General features: G+C 37.1%; 1 protein-coding gene across 2 annotated transcripts in view; it reads right to left on the bottom strand.

The window, feature by feature from the left end:
- Positions 1–288: 288 nt before the first annotated feature.
- Positions 289–23,437, bottom strand: part of CNIH3 (cornichon family AMPA receptor auxiliary protein 3) — a gene marked incomplete at both ends in the record, with an annotated part of 42,039 nt that continues 18,890 nt past the window's right edge. Inside the window, 5 exons of one of the 2 annotated variants that reach the window (XM_082756152.1) lie at positions 289–316; positions 2,525–2,668; positions 4,853–4,965; positions 18,010–18,057; positions 19,168–19,236. In XM_082756152.1, coding sequence (XP_082612278.1) covers positions 289–316; positions 2,525–2,668; positions 4,853–4,965; positions 18,010–18,057; positions 19,168–19,236 — 402 coding nt within the window. The remainder of the gene's footprint in view (positions 317–2,524; positions 2,669–4,852; positions 4,966–18,009; positions 18,058–19,167; positions 19,237–23,437) is intronic. The other variant, XM_082756153.1, reaches the window with a different exon arrangement.

The raw sequence follows: 23,437 nt of genomic DNA, 5'->3' as shown, positions 1-23,437 counted from the left end.
AGTTCTGTAACTCAGCCCACCTTGTTGCATTTTTTGGTTTTGCTTGGGTTTTGAAAGCCATTTACTGCAACACACTGAGAAACAAAAGATAAACACAGTTAACTCAGCCATTCTTCATGGTACTCTGCTTCTTCTGGATCTCTCTTTCACATACTTTATTTACTTCTTGGGTTCAAAGTCTTCCTCTCTTTATTTTTATTTATTTTTTTTCTCATGCTTCACTTGGCTCACTCACCCTTGTACCTCCACAGCCTTTGCTGTTTTCAGTCTTCAATGATGGTATTTCAGTTAAGAGCTCACCAAAGTGTAGATCATGCTGAATGTAAAAGAAAGACACAATATGAAAGTATCCTTTTGAGGCATACAGAGCACTTTGATTTTTATATCTCTTTACTGTCTGTTCCTCAGGTCTGACTGTAATGGCCTATGCCTTCCTTTGCATTACTTCCATCTCTCTAGAGCATCTTAATTATGGTGCATTCAAGATGGGTATCAAAAAGCTCTCAAGAAATAACAAATTCATTAGTGACATCCTACTGCACTGCAAGCTGTGTTTGAGCTTATTAAAAGTGTAGTCTGATGTTTGAATTTGAACAGTGGAGAAACAAAACCATTTTGCTTTAGCACATTTGATCTTTAAAACTTCAACCACCAACTCTCAGCAGGGCAGGTATGGTTTCCCATGAAACTAGACTGTTTTCTTTCCATTGGAAAATTTCTGTGCAGTAGAACAAACAAAATGCAGACACTAGCTGGAGTGAATACATACCTGTTAAGGGCAACTTTGAAAAGTGAAGAATTCATAGTGTTTTCACTGCAGCTCTAATTTTCATAATACTCAGGAAAACACAGCAAAAGTGAATATAATTAATACTTCTTTATTTAGGACCAGGTGGTGAACTTTGGTTTATATAGCCACATTCTAGAACAAAGGGAAGCACAGCTCAGCACAATAATTTAGTCCCAGCAGAAATGCTAGATGACACCACACAGCTGTCTTTGATAGAGTCTTTTAGCCTACAGAACATGGGGTTAAAATGCTCCTTCCTCTATTCATGCCTCGCCATCTCTTCTTGCCTCTGCAAAGAGGTCTGGCTGGCAAAGACACTCAGCCCAAACACACAGAGCTACTGGATGCAAAGCTCCTGCTTAGATCCTAATGCCCCATTCATTTCAGTGTGAGTTAGGCACCTATCAGATTCAGTGGGTCTGGTCCCTTCTACCTTCTTTTTCCCCTCCCAAATATGCACGTACACACATACATGTGCATATGTGGTCAGAAAACCTTGTTGTCAGTGGTATTTAAAAGTAACATTGAGAAACATCAACCTGCAGCAATGACTCCTGAAGGTAAGATGAACAACAGAACAAATAACAGACCAGTGATCAAAGGAGAAGTGACATTTATCTTTTTCCACCAGTGTACAAACCTACCACACAGAAGGACTACTGCACACAGTTCTGGCTTGAAGAGGTGTTCTATGCAAATACATTATTAAAGGAGTAGAAAAAAGGCATCTTAAAAACAACACCTCCATCTAAATTGTGTTATTCTTTGTTGTCAAGTAGTTGTATGGTGTGATTACAGGGGTGACTAAAAGCACAGGAATTCTACCAAAGGTCTTAAATACGTTCCTCACATAGTCTTCCACTGGACATTTGCAACTGTGCATTAAGGACATCTGACAACTAAAAGGGGTAGGGGAATGACTGGGGTGCAGATCTCCAAGAATGTCCTTCAAGTAGGGTTTTGCAGCACACACAGGCTTAACCCCATCATGAAAGGGAGGTCTGTAGGAATGACGGCAAGCATGGTGCATCCAGCACTCCTACTCACCATCTACCTACTCATTTGCTTACTGTCTTGAGCATCACTACGCAGGCAGCCTGTGAACTGCCTGTGAGAATATGCCTGGTGAACCTCACCTGTCAGACTCAGCGCAGTCTGGAAGGCATGCTTCCAGCAGTACTGAACAGCCTGTGATGCAGCAATGGGAAATACAGTTTTCAGGTACTGCATTCAGACTGGCTTATAGAAACTGTGAGAAACACATCAGCAAATGCTCTGTAACGTGCTAAATTCTATGCTAACAAGCTGTGCCAGTGCACTGGTTAGCACAGGAGGACCTCATACTCTTTTGAAGCGTAAGAAAAAGAAAAATCACAACAGAGATATTGATCCTAAAACTGTACATTATAATATTTATTTGATATAATGTCATATCACAACACGTATTCTTTCACACATCCTAAGAGACTATGCAGAAGAGCAAATTGTTTTTTCCCTTGGGTTGGTCCTTGGGCCTGGCTCAGGCTTGAGATAAATGCTTAATATTCTGTACTGAATTGTTCACAGATTTAAGTATGTGTTGCTGTAAGCGGGTATGCTTTCCTGAATCAAGATCAGAAGCAGTTTTGTAGAACTAAGGAAACAGGCCCATTTTTTTCCATCCATTCCTAAATGCAATTTCACACATCAAATGAAAAGCAGCTGCTATTCCCTTAGTGAAATGACCAGACTTACCAGTAAAGATAGTAGAAGAAAGAAAGGAGATAGAAAGCTAGCTTACACCAGGCCTCTTTTTGACAGTAACTCAAGGTATCTGCATTCATGACTGCGGGTGGATCATATGCTAGTTCTGAACTATCTGCTGGGCAACGAAAATACCTGAAAGAGAAAGAGAAGACACCTGAAATGACTCTGTTACGTGCTGAATTAAATATGTCCTGAATTAAATATGTCACTGTTCTGATCACCATCTCAGAAGAAAACAGTCTTCCAAGATACAGGAGGAACTTTCCTCTCTTTTTCAAGCCCCTGTTTCTGGACAGTGTTAAAATCAGGATACTAGTCTAAGCAGACTGTTCTTTCAGAACAAGTGATTCATGAATGCAGACTTTCTATACTCTGTTATTTTTTTAGATTGAAACATTCCCCCTGCCTATTTAGTTCTTTCTGGCTTACTCACTCACTAGAAACTTACATATTGAGTGACAATATGTAGCAGTCTGTGATCACAGCATGGAGGAAAGATTACTGGGCTTTAACTGCATCTACACAACTGATTTCAGATATGATGGAAGGTGACAGCCTCAACCAATTTATAGCTCAGTTTCTCCAATTCTGAAAAGGAAAAAGGCAATGTGGAATAATATAAGAGTTGGCTGACTAGTGTTTTCTACACATAGCACTGCTTAAAAATATGTTTTCCAAATAATTCTTATTGCAAAATGTTTTTCTTCTTACATAGGAGAAACTTTTAATTATTCTCAGTAATGACTGGATGCTTGAGAAAATCATGATGAAATGTTTTTTTGTTAGTGGTGTTTGTGTTTTGTGGTTTTTTTTTTTTTTTTTTTCCAAGGGAGCTTTTGTCTCAGTTACTTTGCAGCAAAAAGCAAAAGCAAGCCATAAAAAGAAAAGCCTGAACACAGTAAATGAACTGCTTTAAGGTTTGCACAGATCAGATGAAATACTGTTATTTCTATTGCTTTGAAATGGTAATTAACTACTGGAAATTGCTGGGATTGCTTACAGATGGATAAACAGATATACGAACAGATAAATATAAAATCCCCATACAAGTCACCAGCTGCAAACTTTGAAATCAAAAGTCCTCCTAATAACCTTGCCTTCCTCCTTTCTTCCTTTCTAATATTTGTCACATCCACTTACAATCTCTAATAACACTGCAAAGCTTTTACACCACAGATGAAATCCTTTCTTAATTATCTTCATTGGAATGAAGGTATTACACAATTATCTTCCCATGGTTTTGTGTAGAAATTTACACAATGCACCCAAAACTGTCTGTAGCTAAAACCGGAAAAAAAAAAAAAAAAAAAAAAAAAAAAAAAAAAAAAAAAAAAAAAAGTGGTATTTATAGCAATACATATGGAGAACCACAGAAGTATATCCAAAGAAGCATTATTTCAAGTCTGACCATTTCCAGCTTGCACATAAAATAACTTTTTTTTTTTTAATTTCAAAACAATATTATTGTCACACTTCTATTGTTAATCTTTGAAAAACACCATGAAACGCTATTATTGCACCCAACAAAAAAGCATTCATAGCTTCATTAAGCTTTCTGAGAACTTATGCTGTCACTCTAACTTTGGGGTGATACACTCCACCATACAATGGTGCATTACTACCAAGTTTTGCAGAAAACAGTGTAAAAAAGCTACTACTTTTCAGTTCCTAGCTAACATACTGGTACTGGCTTCTTTACAAAATTATTCTTCAAGCTACTTCACAACAGTAGTTGCTTCAAGAGTCTCTTAGAGAGCCTTCTCATGCAGAACATAAATTCTGTGCTATACAGCAAGAAGCAACTTACTTTATAATGCAAAAACATGTAAGGGTATCAGAGCAGATGAGAAGCAAAATTCTCTCAACTTTCCCATGAATCCGGTGGAAAGGTTTCCTTGCCAGGGCTGAACGAATAGGTACAAGATCTTTTGGACATGAACTGACTTACCGCTCCTAGTCTGTGAAGCATTTAGTGCCCCACTGAGTTCTATTTCCATACTCCAGCCTATTTCAGGTCAAGTTTTTATTTGGTTGTGGTGACGGCATCCTGATACCACTGGGAATATCTAAGTGACTATTTAAATGTGGCTATTAAAGCCGAATTAATGTATTATGACTTTTCTCATCTAATCATGAAAAAAAATATATATATATATATATTATTTTTTTCTCTGGAAACATAAGTCTTAGCTGCTTTTAGACAAACACTTTTAGGCCTTTCTCCTATTACTGCAATTCATAGTTCATACAAACTTCATGGGGGATGAGTTAGCAAATAAGAGTAACAAGTAGTCAGCATATAAAGGGTAGGCTTACCTCCAGAAGTGATAAAAAAGCAGAGGAACATTTAACCCCAGTGTGAGCCATTCTTGGGCACACAAAAACATTATGCAGAAAAGGCTATGGATAGAGTACTCCGGCAACACCAGCTAAAAGGAACAGAAATAACAGATGTCAGTAAAACATCTCTGTTATTTTAGTCATTAGTTTTGTGGAAGACAAACCATCTCTGCAAATCTCCGATGTGTCTGTCCCCAGACATACTTCAGCTGACAGACAGCGTAGCTAAGAGCAATAAGCATGAGGCACAGTGACAGGCTTGTCCTGGTTCTAATCCTGACTATACACCAGGGGCTTGTTGAGAGGCATGGGACAAATCTTTTGCTGTCTTACCAGGTGCTCCACATTCATGTTTACAGAACATACATCATGTTACTGCCTACCTCACAGAAGCATTGTGAAAATAAGTGAGAACATTTCTATAAAAGAGGTCTTAAAGAGAGAAGTTTTATTACTGATGCATTTGAAAAGAAAATAATTAAACCATTATTGAAGCTTCACATCTACATTGCAGGAGTATCCTTGGAAAAACAGAAGGCTACTTCTACCTTTCTGATATGTTATAAACACCCTAAAGATATCAAATCCATTACGAGGTTAGTGTTGTGAGCTAAAACTCACTAAGACAGGAAACTCACTTCCTTGGTAAATCCATGGCTCCCCACACTACTTGTTTCAGACCAAGATGATTCTTTCTATTAAAAGAGAAAGTGAGTGGGCAGCTGGCAGAAACAGAAATTCATGTGATGTTGATTCAGAGTACTTATTTCTAAAGGCATCTTACTTTTTCCACTCTTTTCCCCTTTCTTATCTGGCTTTCTTCTGTAGTTTTCTTCTGATGCCTTTTTCTCAGAAACCTGTTCTTTTATGTCTTTGTTCAAGTCATAAAAGAGACCAACTTACAGCATTATACATTTCTCAAAGCTAGGCAATCCCATACACAGTGCATCTGCATCCCTTGCTGTGTCTTGAAGCAACAGCAGCCAAAGTTAAACCACAAAAAGCATTTGGCAGGCTTCTTTTGATGTCGATGCATTTTTGTCTGTCAAATGGTTAAAGTAAGCCCTGCTACTAAAAACAATGAAAAGCCCACTCTACAGCTAGTCCCATCTCCTACCTACTCCTGTACAGCTGTGCTGCAATGAATTCAATGGTTTTAGGACTTCTTCCACTTCCCATGGAACACATTTTTTCACTTTCATTTACCTTCACTGCTTGAAGTAGTTAATACATTTGGATATCTCTATGTCTATGCCTTCCACTTAAGCATTCTCAACAGCTTATTTTATGGGCATGACAAATCATGATACAATTATATAGTGTAGATTCCAGATGGCAGTTATTTATCACTGCTGCATTTTTTTTTTCATTTTCAGAATGTGATTTACAACATGACTATAACCTTTACCAAGACAATGATTCATCCTTGCCACAAATTGCAGATAAGAAAGGTCTTAAAGTTGGATGTCTACCCACTAAGCATCACAGCACCTAAGAGCCTGTTACATCGTTATCACACACTTGATTTCTGATTCCAATACAGCCTACAAACTTAGCAAAAACATAACCCTGGTGTTTGATCAGGGGGCTGGCTGGTAATAACAGGGAAGGAAACCCATGGTGGAAATTTATGAGGAGCTTAAAAACAAAACAAAACAAAAATTCAGCTGTGAAGCTAGAAAGAAAAGACAGGAAGCAGTGGAGAACAGACTCACTTTCCAGTCACAGTTTCCAGTGTCTATGAAATCTACCTGTACTTTTGACAGGATAACAAATTGGTTGTTTTGTCACCCTTGTCTTGGAGTGATATTTTTGCGTGGACATAAATAAATAGAGGATCAATGCTGATCACAGTTTCTGAAGAGAAATCATGGAAAAAAGCCATCAAACACCAGCCTGCAAGCCAATTATAGTTTATATTCAAGTGATTTAGCCAAGAAACTAAACCTAAAAGCAAGGGAAAGTGAAAGCATAAAGCTTATAAAGACACTAACAGCAAGGCTTGTGAGGAATAGTAAGCTGAATAGATGAATAACTACAAAACCAAAAAACACCCAAACCAACAATGCCTCAGTTCTTGGCTGGAAGGATTATCCTGCAGTTCTACCCAAATGTCCTCTGAAATGGAAACTTTCAGTCAACTTTAGCAAATATGAGATTCAGCTCCTGGAGGGAAGGAAGATGGTTTAGAAATAAGCAACAGTCAATCCTTATCATTTCTGCCAAGGTGGTCCATTACAATAGAAATTTATGTGATATGCAGAGCAGTGCAATAGGAATCAAGATCTTTTATTCATTTCTGGGACAGCATATGAAATTGTCAGATGGTAAATATGTTAGGATATAAACAGTATGATTCTATTTTGAACCAGGAACACTCTGATTCAGATAACAAACTGCTTTTTGACACGGGTCAAGATAAAGTCTGCAGACAGCTACAGAATGCAGAGTTGGAGGGGAAACTGGCAAAAAAAGACTAGTTCTCAAAAGCTGCAATTCGGTCACCTTGAGCCCCAAGCTAATGAATGGCTTTACAAATTAGAAATTTACAATTACAAATTTATCACTAGAAATTCTGCTGGCTGACATTTAACTGTGGGAAATCATGGAAAAGCCTGAAAAGGCAGTCAGAGTTTCCAGACCAAAATTCTACTACTCACAAACACCTTTCACTACAATGTAAGCAAGGAAAAGAAACTACTATACATTTCTATGTATGCTCTGATGTATATATTTAAGTAAATATTTATATCAGGAAACATTAAAAGTCCTTATTCATAATCCATAATTTGCATTTCAAATGTAAAGGCTTAGGTAGATACCATATCATTATCATCCCACCATTAACTGGGGACAAATGTTTTCTCCCTTATTGCTTTCTGGAATCCTGCTATTCTTCATCCAGCACAATTCCAACCTAGATGATTCTGTGATTCTGTGATCCTATGATGTGCAATTGAATTAAGAACCATGTGGCATATTTGAAGAAAATGGTCTGAAAAAGCCTGATATTAAAGGGGAGGCTTTTGTAGGAGATAAATGTTCTCTCCAGTCTCAGTTACCTTCAAAAGTTAAAGGCAGTCATATCAAATACAAGCAAACTTTGCTGAGTAACTGCCAGCATGCCAATGGTCTTGTTGCCCCTACAGGCAGGACTGAGCCTTGCCAGCCATGCTTCAGGGATTGTCTGGCTTTATTTAGTCATGATTTTTCTTTCCTTCTTTTAACTTAGAAGTGTTGGGGAAATGCTTTAATCTACAAGTGCTCTAGGGCTGTAAATCAAGCTTTGGCACTAGTTCTGCTAAAAGGATCTTTCCAAGGGGTAGTGGCACAGTTCAGGTCTTCTTCCTTCTTGCATTGTAATACAAATGATAAAATTGGGGCAATAAATGAAAGCAAAGTTAATTCACACTCTGTGAATTGTGGAGAAATATATTATTATTCACTTGCTTCACTAGTAAATTTCAATTTGCAGCTCTGGAAGAAGGAGGGGTGGGAACTGCCCAGGCATCTGTAACTAATACCTGCTTGTGTTAGAGGTTAACTGTCAGGTTGCCTTAAAATATCTGCAATTTATAATGTTTATTAAAGGAGAATGAGGCTCTGGGTTCTTATTTTAGATGTGATTATCTACCAAAATTCTTTATTTTGTGTACCTAGTACTAACAATTAAGCTATGAGCTTTATAAAACATGTACTTTCTTACTAAATTTACCAAGATGATCAAGGGACTAGAGCACCTCTCCTGTGAGGAGAGGCTGAGAAAGCTGGGACTGTTCAGCCTGGAGAAGAGGAGACTCAGGGGGGGGCTTACCTATCTGTGTAAATACCTGAAGGGAGGGTGCAAAGAAGATGGTGCCAGACTCTTTTCCACAGTGTCAGGAATGCCAGGACAAGAGGCAATGGGCACAAACTGGAACGCAAGAGGTTCCATCTAAACATCAAGAATCACTTCCCTACTGTACAAGTGACAGAGCACTGGCACAGGTTGTCCAGGGAGGCTGTGGGCAATGTTCAAAAGCTGTCTGGACATAGTCCTTGGCAGCCTGCTCTAGGTGTTCCTGCTAGAGCAGTGGGATTGGACCAGATGACCTCCAGAGCTCCCTTCTAACCTAAACCATTCTGTGATTGTGTGAGTAAAATTCAATATACCCTCATACACAGTAGTGTATGTGCACACATATGTGCACATGTAGGTAGTTTCTAATTACAAAGAAAATAAGTCAGGCTTTGCTGTGTGTAGACACCAAGATTTGGCTGAACTAAAGCATGGGAAAATGAAAGCTGAAGCTAACACCTCTCGGCAGCTTCTTTGTGTTTATCGGACTACAACGTCATCTGAAGATCTCAACTGCATAAGAGCATCTCTCAGGAAGCTCAGTCCAAAATAATTTTATTCAGTTTCCTATTCCCTGAATATATTCTGTTGTTTTTCTACAAAAAAACAATCACATCTTTTCCTGTAAGTACTCTTCCTCCTTATTCTGTTTATTACATATGACTACCTTCTTCCCAAATGCAATTTGCTCTTACAGAACACTATATATCATTTTCTCATGGAATGACTCCTACAGCTTGGCTCACCAGTGAATATGGCACATAAAATACCTCTCAGAAACCAAAACTGGGAAGATATAGCAGTATGAATAGTAATCAGTGCCCTTCACCAGTGCAATTACATTCTCACACTACATAAATTGTAACAAGTGAATCAAACTGCTTTCTCAGTCACTGAGAAATGCTCACAGAATCACTTTTTTTTTTTTCTCCAAGAAGTCTCCATCTATGTAGCCTAGCCTCCATCCTGCGTCCATAAATGTACCATTGTACCCATAGATTGGCAACTGTTAGACAAAGTAATGCTGCTTTATCCCAGTAGTTAGTGCTGCTGCAGCTGCTTCTGCCAAAGGATGCAGCTTCTGCAGCTTGTCTCTAGCTAGGGTCATCAGCCTATCATCTTTATCATCAATCTGTTCACTGGAACAAGTTTCCCAGAGTTGTGGATGGCCCCTCTCTGGAAGTGCTTAAGGCTAGGTTGAATGGGGCTTTGAGAAACTTTGTCTAGTGGGAGGTGTCCCTGTCCATAGCATACCCATAGAGGATCCTGAAGGGTTCCTTCCAAGCCAAATCACTCTATGAAGTGGATGAAAGAAAAAGCTTTTCCACTCTGGGACGTGAAGAGCATCAAGGAATACCGGTCAGTAAGGCAGATCTGCTGTGATCTAAGATGTGGTATCTTCACAAACTTTTTTTTTTTTTTTTTTAAAAAAGTTAATTCAGAAGCTGTAACAGAAGCTGGGTTAGCAACCCTGGAGTGCGAACCTCAAATTTTGACAACACTGACATGGAACAGGGTAACAAATTCTTTCTTGCCCTACCTCACTACTATGTTTCAGATATAACCAGAGAGTACAGCCCACAACTGGGTTATTCAAGAGTTCATTCCATCTTTACCTGTTCTCCTGAGACTGGTGAGAATAACAATTAATACCACAGCTGCTCATTAGGATCCAGAAAACCAGCACCTCGTTTCACAGATAGGTCAATGAATGCAGAAATCTTAGTGATCATTAAAATGAAGCTCAGCCATCTGCATAGTACAGGAAGGGCCCTCAGGCTTTTTCCTTGGGGTCTGCCTAAAATTGACAGTTTTGTAAATACTGAGAACTAACTGTTCACTAAAGGGCTGTTTCCATATCTGGATTTTAAAGGCTGTCAATCTGAGGAAGTAGATTTCGTACAGTGCAGAGCTGGTAAAGAAGATTCCTGCCCTGCTATCCTAACAGCTTTATTGGAAACTTCAGCATTTGAATGCAAGGTAGGACATTTAAATCCCACCTGAAACAGTTTCTATTCATATAACAGATAAAATGCAAAATAATTTCACTATATTTTTAGCTATTGTGGTGGTTGTTTTTTTTTTGGTAATTGCAAGGAGGCTTTATAGGGTCTGAATCTGACTTAAATACACAGTGAACATTCTGCTAACCATAAGTGAACTTTGATTTAACCCCAATTTCTTTTGTTTCATTAAAATGTAAGTATTTATTTTATTACATACTAAATTAAAGAAAATATGGTCTATTAGGAAGTCATATTTTGCCAGTATCTTCAACACAGCTCTGAGAGGCAGATTCCCTCAGCAGCTGATAATTCTCTTCTAGGCGTACATTACAGACAACTGTTATTCACATACATTTTTGCTGCATCTTCAGTCTTATTCTACCATTTCTTGTGATGTTCAGATACTGTAAGGGCATATGCTTACATATCCTCCAGAGCAGTACTGGAAAGAAGTTGAATTGTAGTGGTTGTCTATTACAAGGTAATACTTTTTTAACACTTTGATGATTGAATAAACTTTTAAAATATGAAAGTAACAGCAAAATACAGTTGGTTAATCTGAAATAGTTTTATATGTAAATATTTTCTTGAGCAATAACATTAAGAGTAAACATGCATATGGATATATCCAAAGGATATATCAGTTTTCATCAGGCATTGCACTGGCAAATCTTACTTCCTCCCTGGAATAAAAAGAGAATAAAAGCCAAACTGTGACTGAGGCTTGCAGTAGGCTTACAACTTTCCTTATCATCCAGTGCTGCTTTGAACACCTGTGCAGGCACAGCAGGATATAACTTTTCATTATCCTCCATTGAGTGCAAAGACATTCTTAGGTAATGATTACTAAAAATACAATTATTATGTTCTAACATTTGAAAAATGCTGAATTCCGGAACTTGTAAATTTGACTAAAGATAGTGCTGGCAAAATTCTCATAATAAATGAATGACACAATGAACATAATAAATGAATGTCAGTAGTGAATGAATAGCCTGCCAGAAATACTATACTTCCTCTAAGTTCTTAAGTCCTATATGTTTCCTTTTCCCAAGTATCACTCTCTATTCTAGCCTTTTAAGATGTCATAATTAGGACACTTTAACCGAGATGGCAGCAGATAAGTTTATTCAGGAGGCTAAATGCCAAAACTCAAACATAAAGGAGCCTTTCCTACCATGGTATTGCATGCTGACTATTATTCATAGAACAGGAAGAAGAAATAAAAAAAAAAAAAAAAAAGAAACAACAACAACAACAAAAAAGGACAATTTTGTGTATGCTGCAATTTTATTGCAAGTTTCAGGGAAAATCACTTTGTCCCTCATATTTCAGGATGCAAACAAAACTCCACCTAGGCCTGCTGATGCAAATGTGAATCTCTATCAACATGTAAACTCCATCCTCTTTTAGGCAAGCTGCAGAAAACAATTAAAACAACACCGAGCTAGTGAAAGTGTGTGGTATTTCAGTTCAAAGTATTTTATTTGCTTTTCCTATATCGCTACTTCCCCTGCCAAGCTGCATTTGCTTTTGGAACCTGAGAACAGCCCCACTGTTTAATAAAAAGTAAATTTTAAATTTATCTCATGCCTCTTTTTCCAAGAGATGCTGTAGCAGAATTGTTTAAAAATAAATCATCCATAAGACATGATTTCCATAAACTAAAATGTGTTTACTAATATATTTTAGGTAACTTGAAATTTTGTTTAGAGTGTAAAAAGTTATTCATTCCTAATGTAAAAATACCTTGTCAATGACTCTGAGGGCCAGAAGAAAGCTAACTTTAACATGCAACAGCAATGTAGCACTATCTTCTACATAAGTAGTGAGCACGGAAGTGCACACTTAGCAGTTTTCTGTCTCTCACAGACTCTAATGTACTTTAAATATTCCTAGGTCACTTCAAACAAAAGAGATCTTAAGTGAATTTAGTTTTATGAAAGTCGCTGGACTGACAGTCCAAGTCCTCACTGACAGAATCTGCACAGCATAGCAGATCACGTCCCACCTACATCCTAACCAATCTGCAGATCTAAATAATGCTTTAGAAACAACAATAACCTTTATTCTAATGCCTGTCTGCAATCTCTAGAATTTCTTCTGAGGCAGTTTATGAGCTAAAAAATGGTAAGCAACAAACATGAAGTCAAACCCTTCCTAAATCCAGAGATGTTCACTTTCTGATATAAACCAGCTCTGCTTTGAACCACTGAATTGCAGTTCAAGGATGAGAGAGAGAGAGATGGGAGATGATTATGATCAAATAATTTTTAAAATACATAGCTTTTACTTAAATCACTTCATATAGAGCAATGCCTGCTTGGGTACAAGTACAAGCTTCTATATTGCACTGAGTCACAGGGAGATGAAGTATTGAGTATGTATCCGATCACTGCAAAATGTTTGCTACATACATAATCGTATATTCATTCTTCAGAAGTTACCCACACTATCTTTTTTAATTGGGGTTTATGCTCCCAATCACTCAGTAGGAAGGGTCTCCTGAAAGTTTTCCTACTGCCCAGATAATTAGTCAAACTCAGCAGTTCCATTGTATTGATGTGGTAAGAAAAGAGGGAGCATTAGATACATCAAGAAATACAATATGCATTCAGAAGACAGTAACAATGATGAAGTCCTTGGTCTCTAATGAAAGCGGACAAAGTTCATGTGCTCCATCACTGCAACAGTCACTGCTAATGGACAAAATGTCACGCGGTGCCATTTTTTGTTCTCTTTGTGATCTTTCTTACAGCAGCAATCATCAGAACTCTGGACACATGAGCCTCTTTGTCCTGTGAGGCAGCATACCAGTACTATTTCCACAGCCAAAATACCTCTTGACTAGACAAGGCTGTTTCCCTCTCAGATAATACATGCACATAGACTTCAAAGACAAAATGCTCACTACTGGTTGGGAGGTGCTGAATATAATGCATAATGTATGCCAGTAACCTGGTGTATACCTACCCTGCAGAGGCAGTGCAAGTATTTTTTGCTTAATCTGAGTTAATTCTCTAGTGTGGCTATACTGAAATGTTTTTGGTGATTTTTTTTTTTTCCATCAAGTCTAACCAAACAGGGAGTTAAAACTTCTTTACTGAAGTTGTTAAAAAAGAAAAAAGAAAAAAAAAAAAATACATATATATATATAGTACAATGAAAGGCACAACTATTGCTGCTATTCCCCCCAAATTTATTTTGTAACAAATTGGCCTATTGCTGTAGCCTCTTGTAGATGGATTTGTTCTTTCAAATCCATGAAAGAAGTATGATTCCTTCTTACATACAGATGGTTACACACCACTTTAAAAACACCATCAAATTTGCTGAATTTATTTATACAGACTTACATTAAGCATTTTAATGAACCATGCAATAGGCTTACTGAAGTACCCTGCTAATAGCTATCAGCATGGTGACTGGCTAAAAGAATGTAACAGATCTATAAAACCATAAATCCATGATAAAACAATCAATCAACATATGCAGAAATACACACTATAAATCTGAGACATTATCTGAAGCTTGTTGGTGACCACAAAGCAAAACAACGGAAGAATCGATTAATGTAATAACCAACAAATTTACCAAGAAGAACAGAATACGAACAGTCAATTGAAATCAGCTACCGTGACACCTGATACTCTTCAAAGGACTACGTCCACTACAGCTGCTGCATGCAAAGAATGTTATGAGCTACTGGTTGGATAAGGTCTGGAACCTAACAAAGTCCAAGTACAAAAAATTATTTCATATAACAATTGCTGTAGTGCACATTGGCCAACCTCCTTCATCTAAACTATTCAGAAAAGGTGCCAGCAGCAAGAAAAGATAGGGCTACTTACTAAAAATGCTGACTTGCCATAATATTTTCCACATGTGAACCAGAACCTCCATACTCAGAAAATTATGTTTTCATTCATTAAGAAAATACTAAAACCAGATACAAACCTTGTTTCCTCTTAACTGCTCCAGAGAACTCAAAGTTTCACAGAACAATTTGTTTTAATTTTTTCAAGATCTGATTATGTGCATTCGATACTGACAAACGTGCATGACACAGTCAGAGCATCAAGTTTTGTCTTCTTTGACATGCTCCAAGTATAGTTAATCTATATTAAGCTCATAACCATTCAAGAATCTGATTACTTATGCCTCTGAATTACTTCTATTTTCATACATTTACGTTGACTTTTTGTTTTAAACAGAATACTTACATATGAAAGCATACCTAAATAAATTGTACACAGAGACCCAAGTGTTTGGAATTATATATTATGCTCACTAAGTTTTACTTTTTACTTACTGTATCTCAGTCTGAATTGAATGCTTTCTGTAATTGCTCTTTAAGGTAACATTGGTTTTGATAAATAATCAAAACCTGTAAATACAGTGAAAGATGATTGTGATACGTACTAGGGAGTATACTATGGAATATAAATTGAAAAGATAGATGCTGGTTGACTGCCAAGCTGAACATGAGCCAGCAGTGGGCCCAGAAGATCAAGAAGGCCAATGGCATCCAGGCCTGCATCAGAAATAGTATGGTCAACAGGACAAGGGGAATGTCTGTCCTCTTGTACATGGTGCTGGTGAGACTGCACCTCAATTACTGTGTTCAGTTTTGGGCCCCTCACTGCATGAAGGATAATGGTCTTTTTATATATAATATTGGTGAAGGATATAGGTCTTTTCCAACCTATAATTCTAAATTCTACATTTCTAAAATTCTAAATATAATTCTATAATTTATAATTTATAATTTAGAAATCTATAATTCTAAAATTCTATAATTTTATTTTTGCAAAGCTGTAAAAAACAGAATTGTATCTAGTAAACACCACAACATGTACATGATACATTTCCACCACTAGTACCCTAGATCCAGCTCTACTAGAAATGTGACAGAGGTACTAGAAGAGACCAAGCATTGGCAGTTATCAGCCTCCTGACTAAAATAATAGTACTTGCTTCAAAAGGCATTAGGTGAAGATATTTTTATTTTTAAATACCCAGCTACTGATTTACATTCCACTCTTGTTGTTACTCATGCTAGTAATGGAGTATTGAACAAGCTGTAAGTTTTGTTATTCAAAAGTTGTCCTTGCATATTTTTTGTCTGCTGTTTTTTATTTTTTCTTGACAGTTGAAGTTCATCTGAAACATCTTTGAGATTAATATCAGCTTGTCTATCATTAGATTTCTTGATGAATTTGCTCCCTTCCACTCACTCCTTCAGGACGAACCTCCCCCCCCCCAACAAAGGAAAAAAAAAAAAAAGACACCACCACAAAAATATATATATATATAAATATATATAATATATATAAATAAATATGGAAAATGTAACTAAATTATACAGTATCTGGTAACATATCAAGTACCTGGTCACAGTTTGTTAATAATCTTCTCCAAGTATTTTGGAGATAAAACAAAAAATCCATCCTTAAACTCATTAGTATCATTTGTATGGCATATTGTACCCCTATTTAGTAATTCCAATGAGCCCCTTCTAAAACCAGGCTATAATGAAACTGAACGTATTTTTATAACCTACCTATAACCTCTTTTTTAAAAAATTTACAACAGATCTTCATCATTAAGTTCTAATGTCATAAATAGTAATATAACACTATTCCCAAAGCCATTTAAAATAATTATCTGACTTCGTGACAGAGGAAAAAAGATATGTTGCTTTTTCATAGAAGGAGAAACAAACCTAAAGCCACACAATTTTATAATGAGGGATATATTTAGTGCTTGTAGATAGCATCTTAACTGCTGTCTTCCTGTATCTATACAACACTCAATTATTCACCGTTTTTGCCAGAATTTATCCCCAACAGTGAATACTTTATGCTACATAGTCTAAAGCTATTTTTAGTGACTGTCAGTTTTAAAGACTACAAATCTCTGTAGTTATTCCACCACCTTCTTCTTTCATATCATCTCTCAATTAAAACAAATGTATCCCCAAAGAACTTTGAAGACACTGAATTAACAAAATATGAGAACCAGAAGCAGCCAATCCCTTTTGAATACAGAATCTGTAATTAGACAAAATGCTCCATTTTGCTGTTCACAAGAAGGCTGAGTCTCAATATTAATTAAATACTGATGAAGGCAAGGCACTCCCATGGGCTCACATATATTAATACATTACCACTCACCAGTTTCTTTATGTCAGATAAACTGTGACACAGCTTGCAAATGGCTGGCTGCCAATATGACAAAATGGAACGCTATTGGTGATAAGTGTATTTTCTCTTCTTTTCACATCCCTAGTGTCTTAACCATGCTAAGTTCTTAAATGTGGCTTGCTCATAATGGTGCCAAACAGATCTGTCTCAGGTTCTGACTGATCTGAGTCATTTCCTGCATTCTGAGTGTGGTCACAACTAGATCTTTGGGTCATCCCAAGTGAGTATTTCCTAGCACTGGTTTTCCAAAAGCTTCTAAGGACGGGGCCCTCGGCTTATTAAAAACACATCTGAATTTAGTTCTTAGCTTGATTAGGATGCAGTCAGCAGTCTGTACTTCAGTGATGACCTTTGTTAAGCAAAAATGCTGAATGATTTATATGGCTCCATTACTATTCTGGTGAAGGCAATTTAGAGAAACTTTAATATATAAAGTGAAATATTTTGGAACTACGATTATTTTGACTTCATTGGTACAGAGTCAGGAGAACAATGAGTGTTTAAGAAAGCCCCCTTTCAATCTACAGAGGAAAGATGTAACCTGACCACATCAATCCTACAATTTATCAGCTCCTTCAACTCTCAGAAACTGAGGCACTCATCATCTCTGGCCAAATTAAAATAAATGGTGTATCAACTTTTAAATTCAGCCAAATAAAAAATGTAATTATTAAATATGTAGGTAATAAAATATTTAATTTATTAAATACCAAGCCCCTGTTCAAAAAAAAATAAAATAAAATATCTAATGCCTGTATTACAACACTATAAATCAAATGATAGGGCTATAAGCACCTTAAGCTGCAACTGCAAAATGATTCACCACCATCCAAAAGCATGTTCCAAAACTAATGGGCAGACGTTCTCGGGATTTATTTCTTATCTAGGAATCCTCTACTATGTCAACTTTTTATAATTTGTCTTACTCCATTCTAACAAGGTCATCATGACTTCCAATTCTGCAGTAGAACTGAACCTTTCAACAGAGAATGAGAATTATTCAAAGAGCAAATGAATGTAGATAACCACTCGTTGGCTTTAATTCTCATGCAGTTCACAAATCCTAGACTATTTTACACTCACTTTTCGCAGGAGGAAGCAAATACGCTCAATATTTCTCAGTCGCTCTCTCTGTCAAGAAAAAGTGGGGAAAAAGGTGGAAGATTAGGTAGTGTTATAAGTTAAAGACAATATATTACAAGTACAAGGGGTCAAAATCATATTTTTTGGTTGCAGGGAAGCAACATGTTATTAATCTGAACCAACAGTATTCACTTCTAATGTACTGCATGCAAGTCAAAGGATCTACTCATTTCTAAGTTCCAATGTTATTTTGTCATCTGTTACTGAAAACAGCAGTATAAAAAGGAGGTTCATGTCTATGTTAGCCTTGAGTCAGAGGCTTCAACTTTTTTTTTGAAGTCAACATTTGTGACTGGAGCCAATCTACAACACAGAGACTCGGCCTTGCATTTTCACGTAACCAGCCTCTAGTTTTGAGATAAGTCTGAATGAAAAAAAAACTGAAAAGCTGATATAGCTGCACTTCCACTATCACTAATAGTGTGTCTGAGCAACATGTGCTATTATAATTTAACCCATTAGTGAATAATACCCATAATGTCCTAGAAATATCACTTTAAACAACAGATTTATTCATAAACACTAAAAGTAACTGTAATTAAGTACTTTGAGTCAAAAGATGCTCTAAGCTTGATCCACAGAAAGAAAACAAGTCAAAGTACGATCTTCTTTAAATGGCTTATAATGAGAAATTCACTAGTAAAATCAGATTTCTCTCTGCATAACTGGGGTTAATCATGAGGGTATGTAGAAGGACAGTGGCCACTCCTTTAAGGGTCAAGGGCCCTTTTCCAAGGCAACAAGATAGTAAGGAAGGGAGGAAATGGTGGGAACAAAGTTCAGTCAGTCATACTAAGTTATGAGAGCATGTGAAAATGTAGGAATGTTTATTCCAGCAGGGTTATCTGATGGAGGACTTCTAAGGTAGGAGATAATTGAACTTCCAAATATTTTTTCTTTTGCCTTCCTCAGCAAAAAGGAAAGCTATTAGCATAAAAAGCTTCTGTTTTCCTAAGACTAGCCCAATAAATCAATTTTCCAAACTACAACTGTCTTCACAACAGGCTTTACGTTCCCTTCCACACTCATACTTTGATAGCTCAGTGCACCTACCCATCTTTAGTAGCTGTTGCTTAGCACATCACTGGATGTACTTACTGCGTGGACTGGGTTGCATTGATCTATAGGGCTTTTGAAGTCTGTCCGTAGCTCATCAAAGGCAATTATCTGAAAAACAATTTTTTCAAACATTGTAATGAATGTTAATACAAATGCTTATTTTTCTGCTAGAGGCTAGTTAGATGTGTTGCCTCCCTTCCTGCCATTTCCTGAGAAAATTAGGGAACCTAGAGTCCTAATACACTCCTTTCGGAAACAGTTAAAACAAAACGTGGGATACTTCTAAATATGAAACCTAAAATCCATCAATCCTTCTGTCTTTCTGTAAAACCACATCTGTATCCCTTTCAGCATTATTGTTTTCCGGGTTTCTTCCTTCCCATCTTCCTTCTCATCAGCTGGAATTCTTTCTCAAACTTTCAAAAGATGTAAAACTATTTTACAAATACATCTCCATGCTTGATGGAAATAGTCACTAGCTTCTTAACACACAGTGAAGCATCAGATGCACTATTCCAGGTTTAATGCATGCACAACAGATCCTTTTAAAAAAGTTATTAAACCTACTTCAGACATTAATTCAGAATTAAGCTATATGTTTGCAAGCGTATTCCTCTAGAATAGAAGGTAAACTACTCTAGAGCAAAACATGTCCTTCCTAAATTCCAGTGGGTCTTAGAACATTTGCCTCAAATATCATTAACAGAGAGAGGTCTTTTGCTCAGGTCCTTTAGTTTCATTCATGAGCTGATGGATTTAGGTACACTGGTAATTACTGCCTGCTTTTAAAACACAGCAGATAAAATTGCCCATAAAAATAGTAAAGTTTCATGATGCTTTCTTAGAAATAAAATAGCCGTAATAGCCCTCAGCATATTTAATTCAAAGATCTCAAAGCATGTTCTTAACTTCATTTCATGTTTGTATTCTAGAAATACCTTTGATTCTGATGGCTTCACTCAAGGAACGAAAGCTCACGGTGATAAGGACTACATAAACACACAATCAAAGTGATTCCTTGTCAGACAATTTACAACCCAGGAAAGTATTTGTACCCAGTAAAAATATGAGAGGAGTACAAGGTAGTAGTCAGGTAATTAGTATATGAGTGCAACAGCCATTCTGTGACATATTACAGTGTACCTGCTGCGTCGCTGTTCAAACAATAACCAAGTGGGTATCAACACAGACCCGCTGTATAGTTAAAACACGTTCATTTTACAGGTATGAAATGCATACAAAACAGGAAGTCTACAAATGATTCTGCTAATAATCTGCCGAGAGGTTTGAGGATAAAACCTAGAGCTACAATCCACAAATCTAACTACTACTCTGCATCGCACTCTAATGCTGCATTCATCATTCTGAAGCACATTTAAAATCAAGAGTGTGGCATTTTCTAAGAGCACACTACAAAATTCAATTTATTCAACCATGACAAGTCAAAGTGCCAGAATAAACCAAGGGAACTATAAAAGCATGATTATAAGTGAAGTGTTTCTCCCCATGGATGCAGTATCTCCACAAGTTAGGGATTAGGTCTGCAATGAGCTGTTTAGACTAAGGTGAAAGAGCAAATAACAGATTGTGAGAGGGTTACAGTACAACTGTGAGGGATAAGGTTGGGAATAAGGGAATAAGGAATGGGTCAGTTGTTAAGAGGGTAAAGACCATGCAAGTCAGACACATGGTTGTGTTCATAATTGGATATCAACGTCAGCACTGGCTGCATCAATATAAAGGAAGAAGGATGTTCTTGTAACAGGTAAGAGAGCTGACTCTGTTCACTGATTTACTTTGGGATCCCTTAAATTCTCTTTGTCTAACTGCACCAGTACTTACAGATGTGCCTTGAAGACAGAAAACTATTAGGAGCTTTGAGTGACAACTTTATTTTTAATAATGTACAATAATGGCAGGTGTTAAAAACACAGAAGTGAGCTAAAATTTTCTTGAAATAGTAATAATAATAAAAAAAAAAATAGTGAATTTGCTGTGCTCTTCCTTTTGGTAGTCAGTAACAGCAATAAGGAGTTTGAGATAATAGTAAAACAACAGACAGTATGGAGCCAGCTCATGCCATAGTGAAGACTGGTATGAGACAATAACTTGGAGAACTGGAAATTTTGGAATCATGAGAAGAACTCTACTCTAAGGGAAGACCAGGAAAGCCTTTAAAGATTTGCTGAGCACAAAGGTTTGAGGATAACACTGGAACACGTTTAGATGGAGAAGAATTAGGTCACTTTGAAAGACAGAATCATTAAGGTAGGGCTCTGTTGAGCTAGCTAATGCAGATAAGAGAAGTCTTGGAGAAATCCTAAATAACAGTTTGGAAAAGAGATTAGCCTCAAATATACTATGTGTTTAGATTTCCTCAGCTATCTCTCTTACCCCGTCTTTCTCTCCCCCAGCATCCACAGCTCTGTAGACAAAATAAAATCTACTCTTTCTACTACTACTTTCATAGAATATCTTGAATTGGAAGAGACCCACAAGGATCATCAAGTGCAACTTCTGGCTCCACACAGGACCACCCAAAAATCAGACAATATGTCTGAGAGCATTGTCCAAATGCTTCTTGAATTCTGTTAGGCTCAGTGCCACGACTGCTTCCCTGGGGAGCTTGTTCCAGTGCCAAGCCACCCTCTCCGTGAAGAACCTTTTCCTAACATCCATCCTCAACCTCCCTTGTTGCAGCTTCATGCCCTTATTTGCTACCAAGCAGTTAATTTTGTGTTGTGATGGCATAATATCTAAGTGCACTGAAATGAATCTGAAACAATTAAGCACATTGTTTTCATGGAAACAGCGGGCCTAAATACAATAGTCTCACAGGCATCCTCTTGGGATGACTGCCAGTTACAACAATTTTGAGATAGATTTCTATTACACTGCAAGAAATAGACTGAGGACTTGTACCAAGCACACAGGATGGTATGAAAGTTTCTTCAGAAAAAGTTTCAGCATCTCTCTGGAAGGAGGTAGACAGAAATAAATCCTCTCAAACTCTTAATATTTCATCTCCATAAAGGTTCCATAATAGTTTGTATTTTGTTAAATCCAAAGGACTGGAAATCCAGTGCTTACGTGAAGATATCTCCTTTCATTCATGAGAAAGTGCATTTCTGTTTCTCAGTCATAGTGAAAAGTTTGGAAGTGTAATATTATGAAGGCTCCAATTAGAAGGAATATAAAGAAACTCCCCAATTTTTTTGTTGATGGTGGTTGGTTGAGTTTTTCAATTTCCCTCTCATGCTGGATTTTTAAAAGTGCAGATAAGAAATGATGGAAACAAAGTTGTAGATTATTAAGATTGGTGGTTGCTCACCGTAGAGTATGTAACTGAGCAACAAATGGTATTGTGTTACAGCAGATAAGGGAGGGCTGTGCTGCTGAGTGCTTTATATAATCAGTGAGGAAACATCTTCCTCTTTCAGTTATAACTAACCTTGTGTAGCAGTTTAATGTTCTAGGGAATCGTGTGGCTGGAGTTGCCATTTTTTTCTTACAGAGAAAAAAAAGGGAAAAAAAAAATGAACTACTTGCCACTATTAAGTATTTCACAATGCTTCCACAGGAAGTGCAGACTTCTGGCCATACTCCAAAGAAACAATCTGCTGTCCAGTTACATTTCCTCTGGATGCAGTATAGCTACCTGCTTCCCATACATCAGCCCATCAGAGATGCTGAATGCTCTGGAACAGCATTCAAGTGTGTTCAATGTCCATTTCACTTCAGAAAACATCACACTCATCAGTATCTTGACAGAACAGTTCATTCCAAGGAAAACAATGTAATAGGTCCCAGTCAGGGACAGCAAATCATTAAGCCTTTGTAAATGAATGCATTTTATAAACCATTCAGTATCTTTTTGTTATCCAAACTAATTTGATCCAGTGTGGCAATAAAGACTGCAAAACATACATATGTGTGGACATCAGTGACCCCATCTCCCCAAAGGCCAGACAATGAGCAGACTGTTCCAAAGAAAAATGACCAGCCTCTAGTCATGGTTCTAAGCAGAAAGCCAAATGGATAGCACTTAGGAAACATACACCATGGACTGATAGCACACAGAAGATAAATTTACTTATATCAGTAAATAGTAATGTTGTATACTGCTTGCTAGAAAGAGAATAAGGACCATTTTATTTTATTTTATTTTATTTTTGGATGGATGGTTGGTTGGTTTTGGTTTTTTCCCCTTGGGGTTCCTAAATAAAACAACTCCCCCAAACTTCAGATCTGTTCATTTGCAGACCTACATCACATAAAAAATTGTATCATGTTTACCAACAGCTTTTAT

This window comes from Aythya marila (genome assembly GCF_965140915.1).
Source record: "Aythya marila genome assembly, chromosome: 3".
In the NCBI taxonomy this organism is placed as follows: Eukaryota; Metazoa; Chordata; class Aves; order Anseriformes; family Anatidae; genus Aythya; species Aythya marila.
The sequence above is the reverse complement of the archived record's forward strand: the minus strand, read 5'-3'. Positions and strand labels throughout refer to the sequence as shown.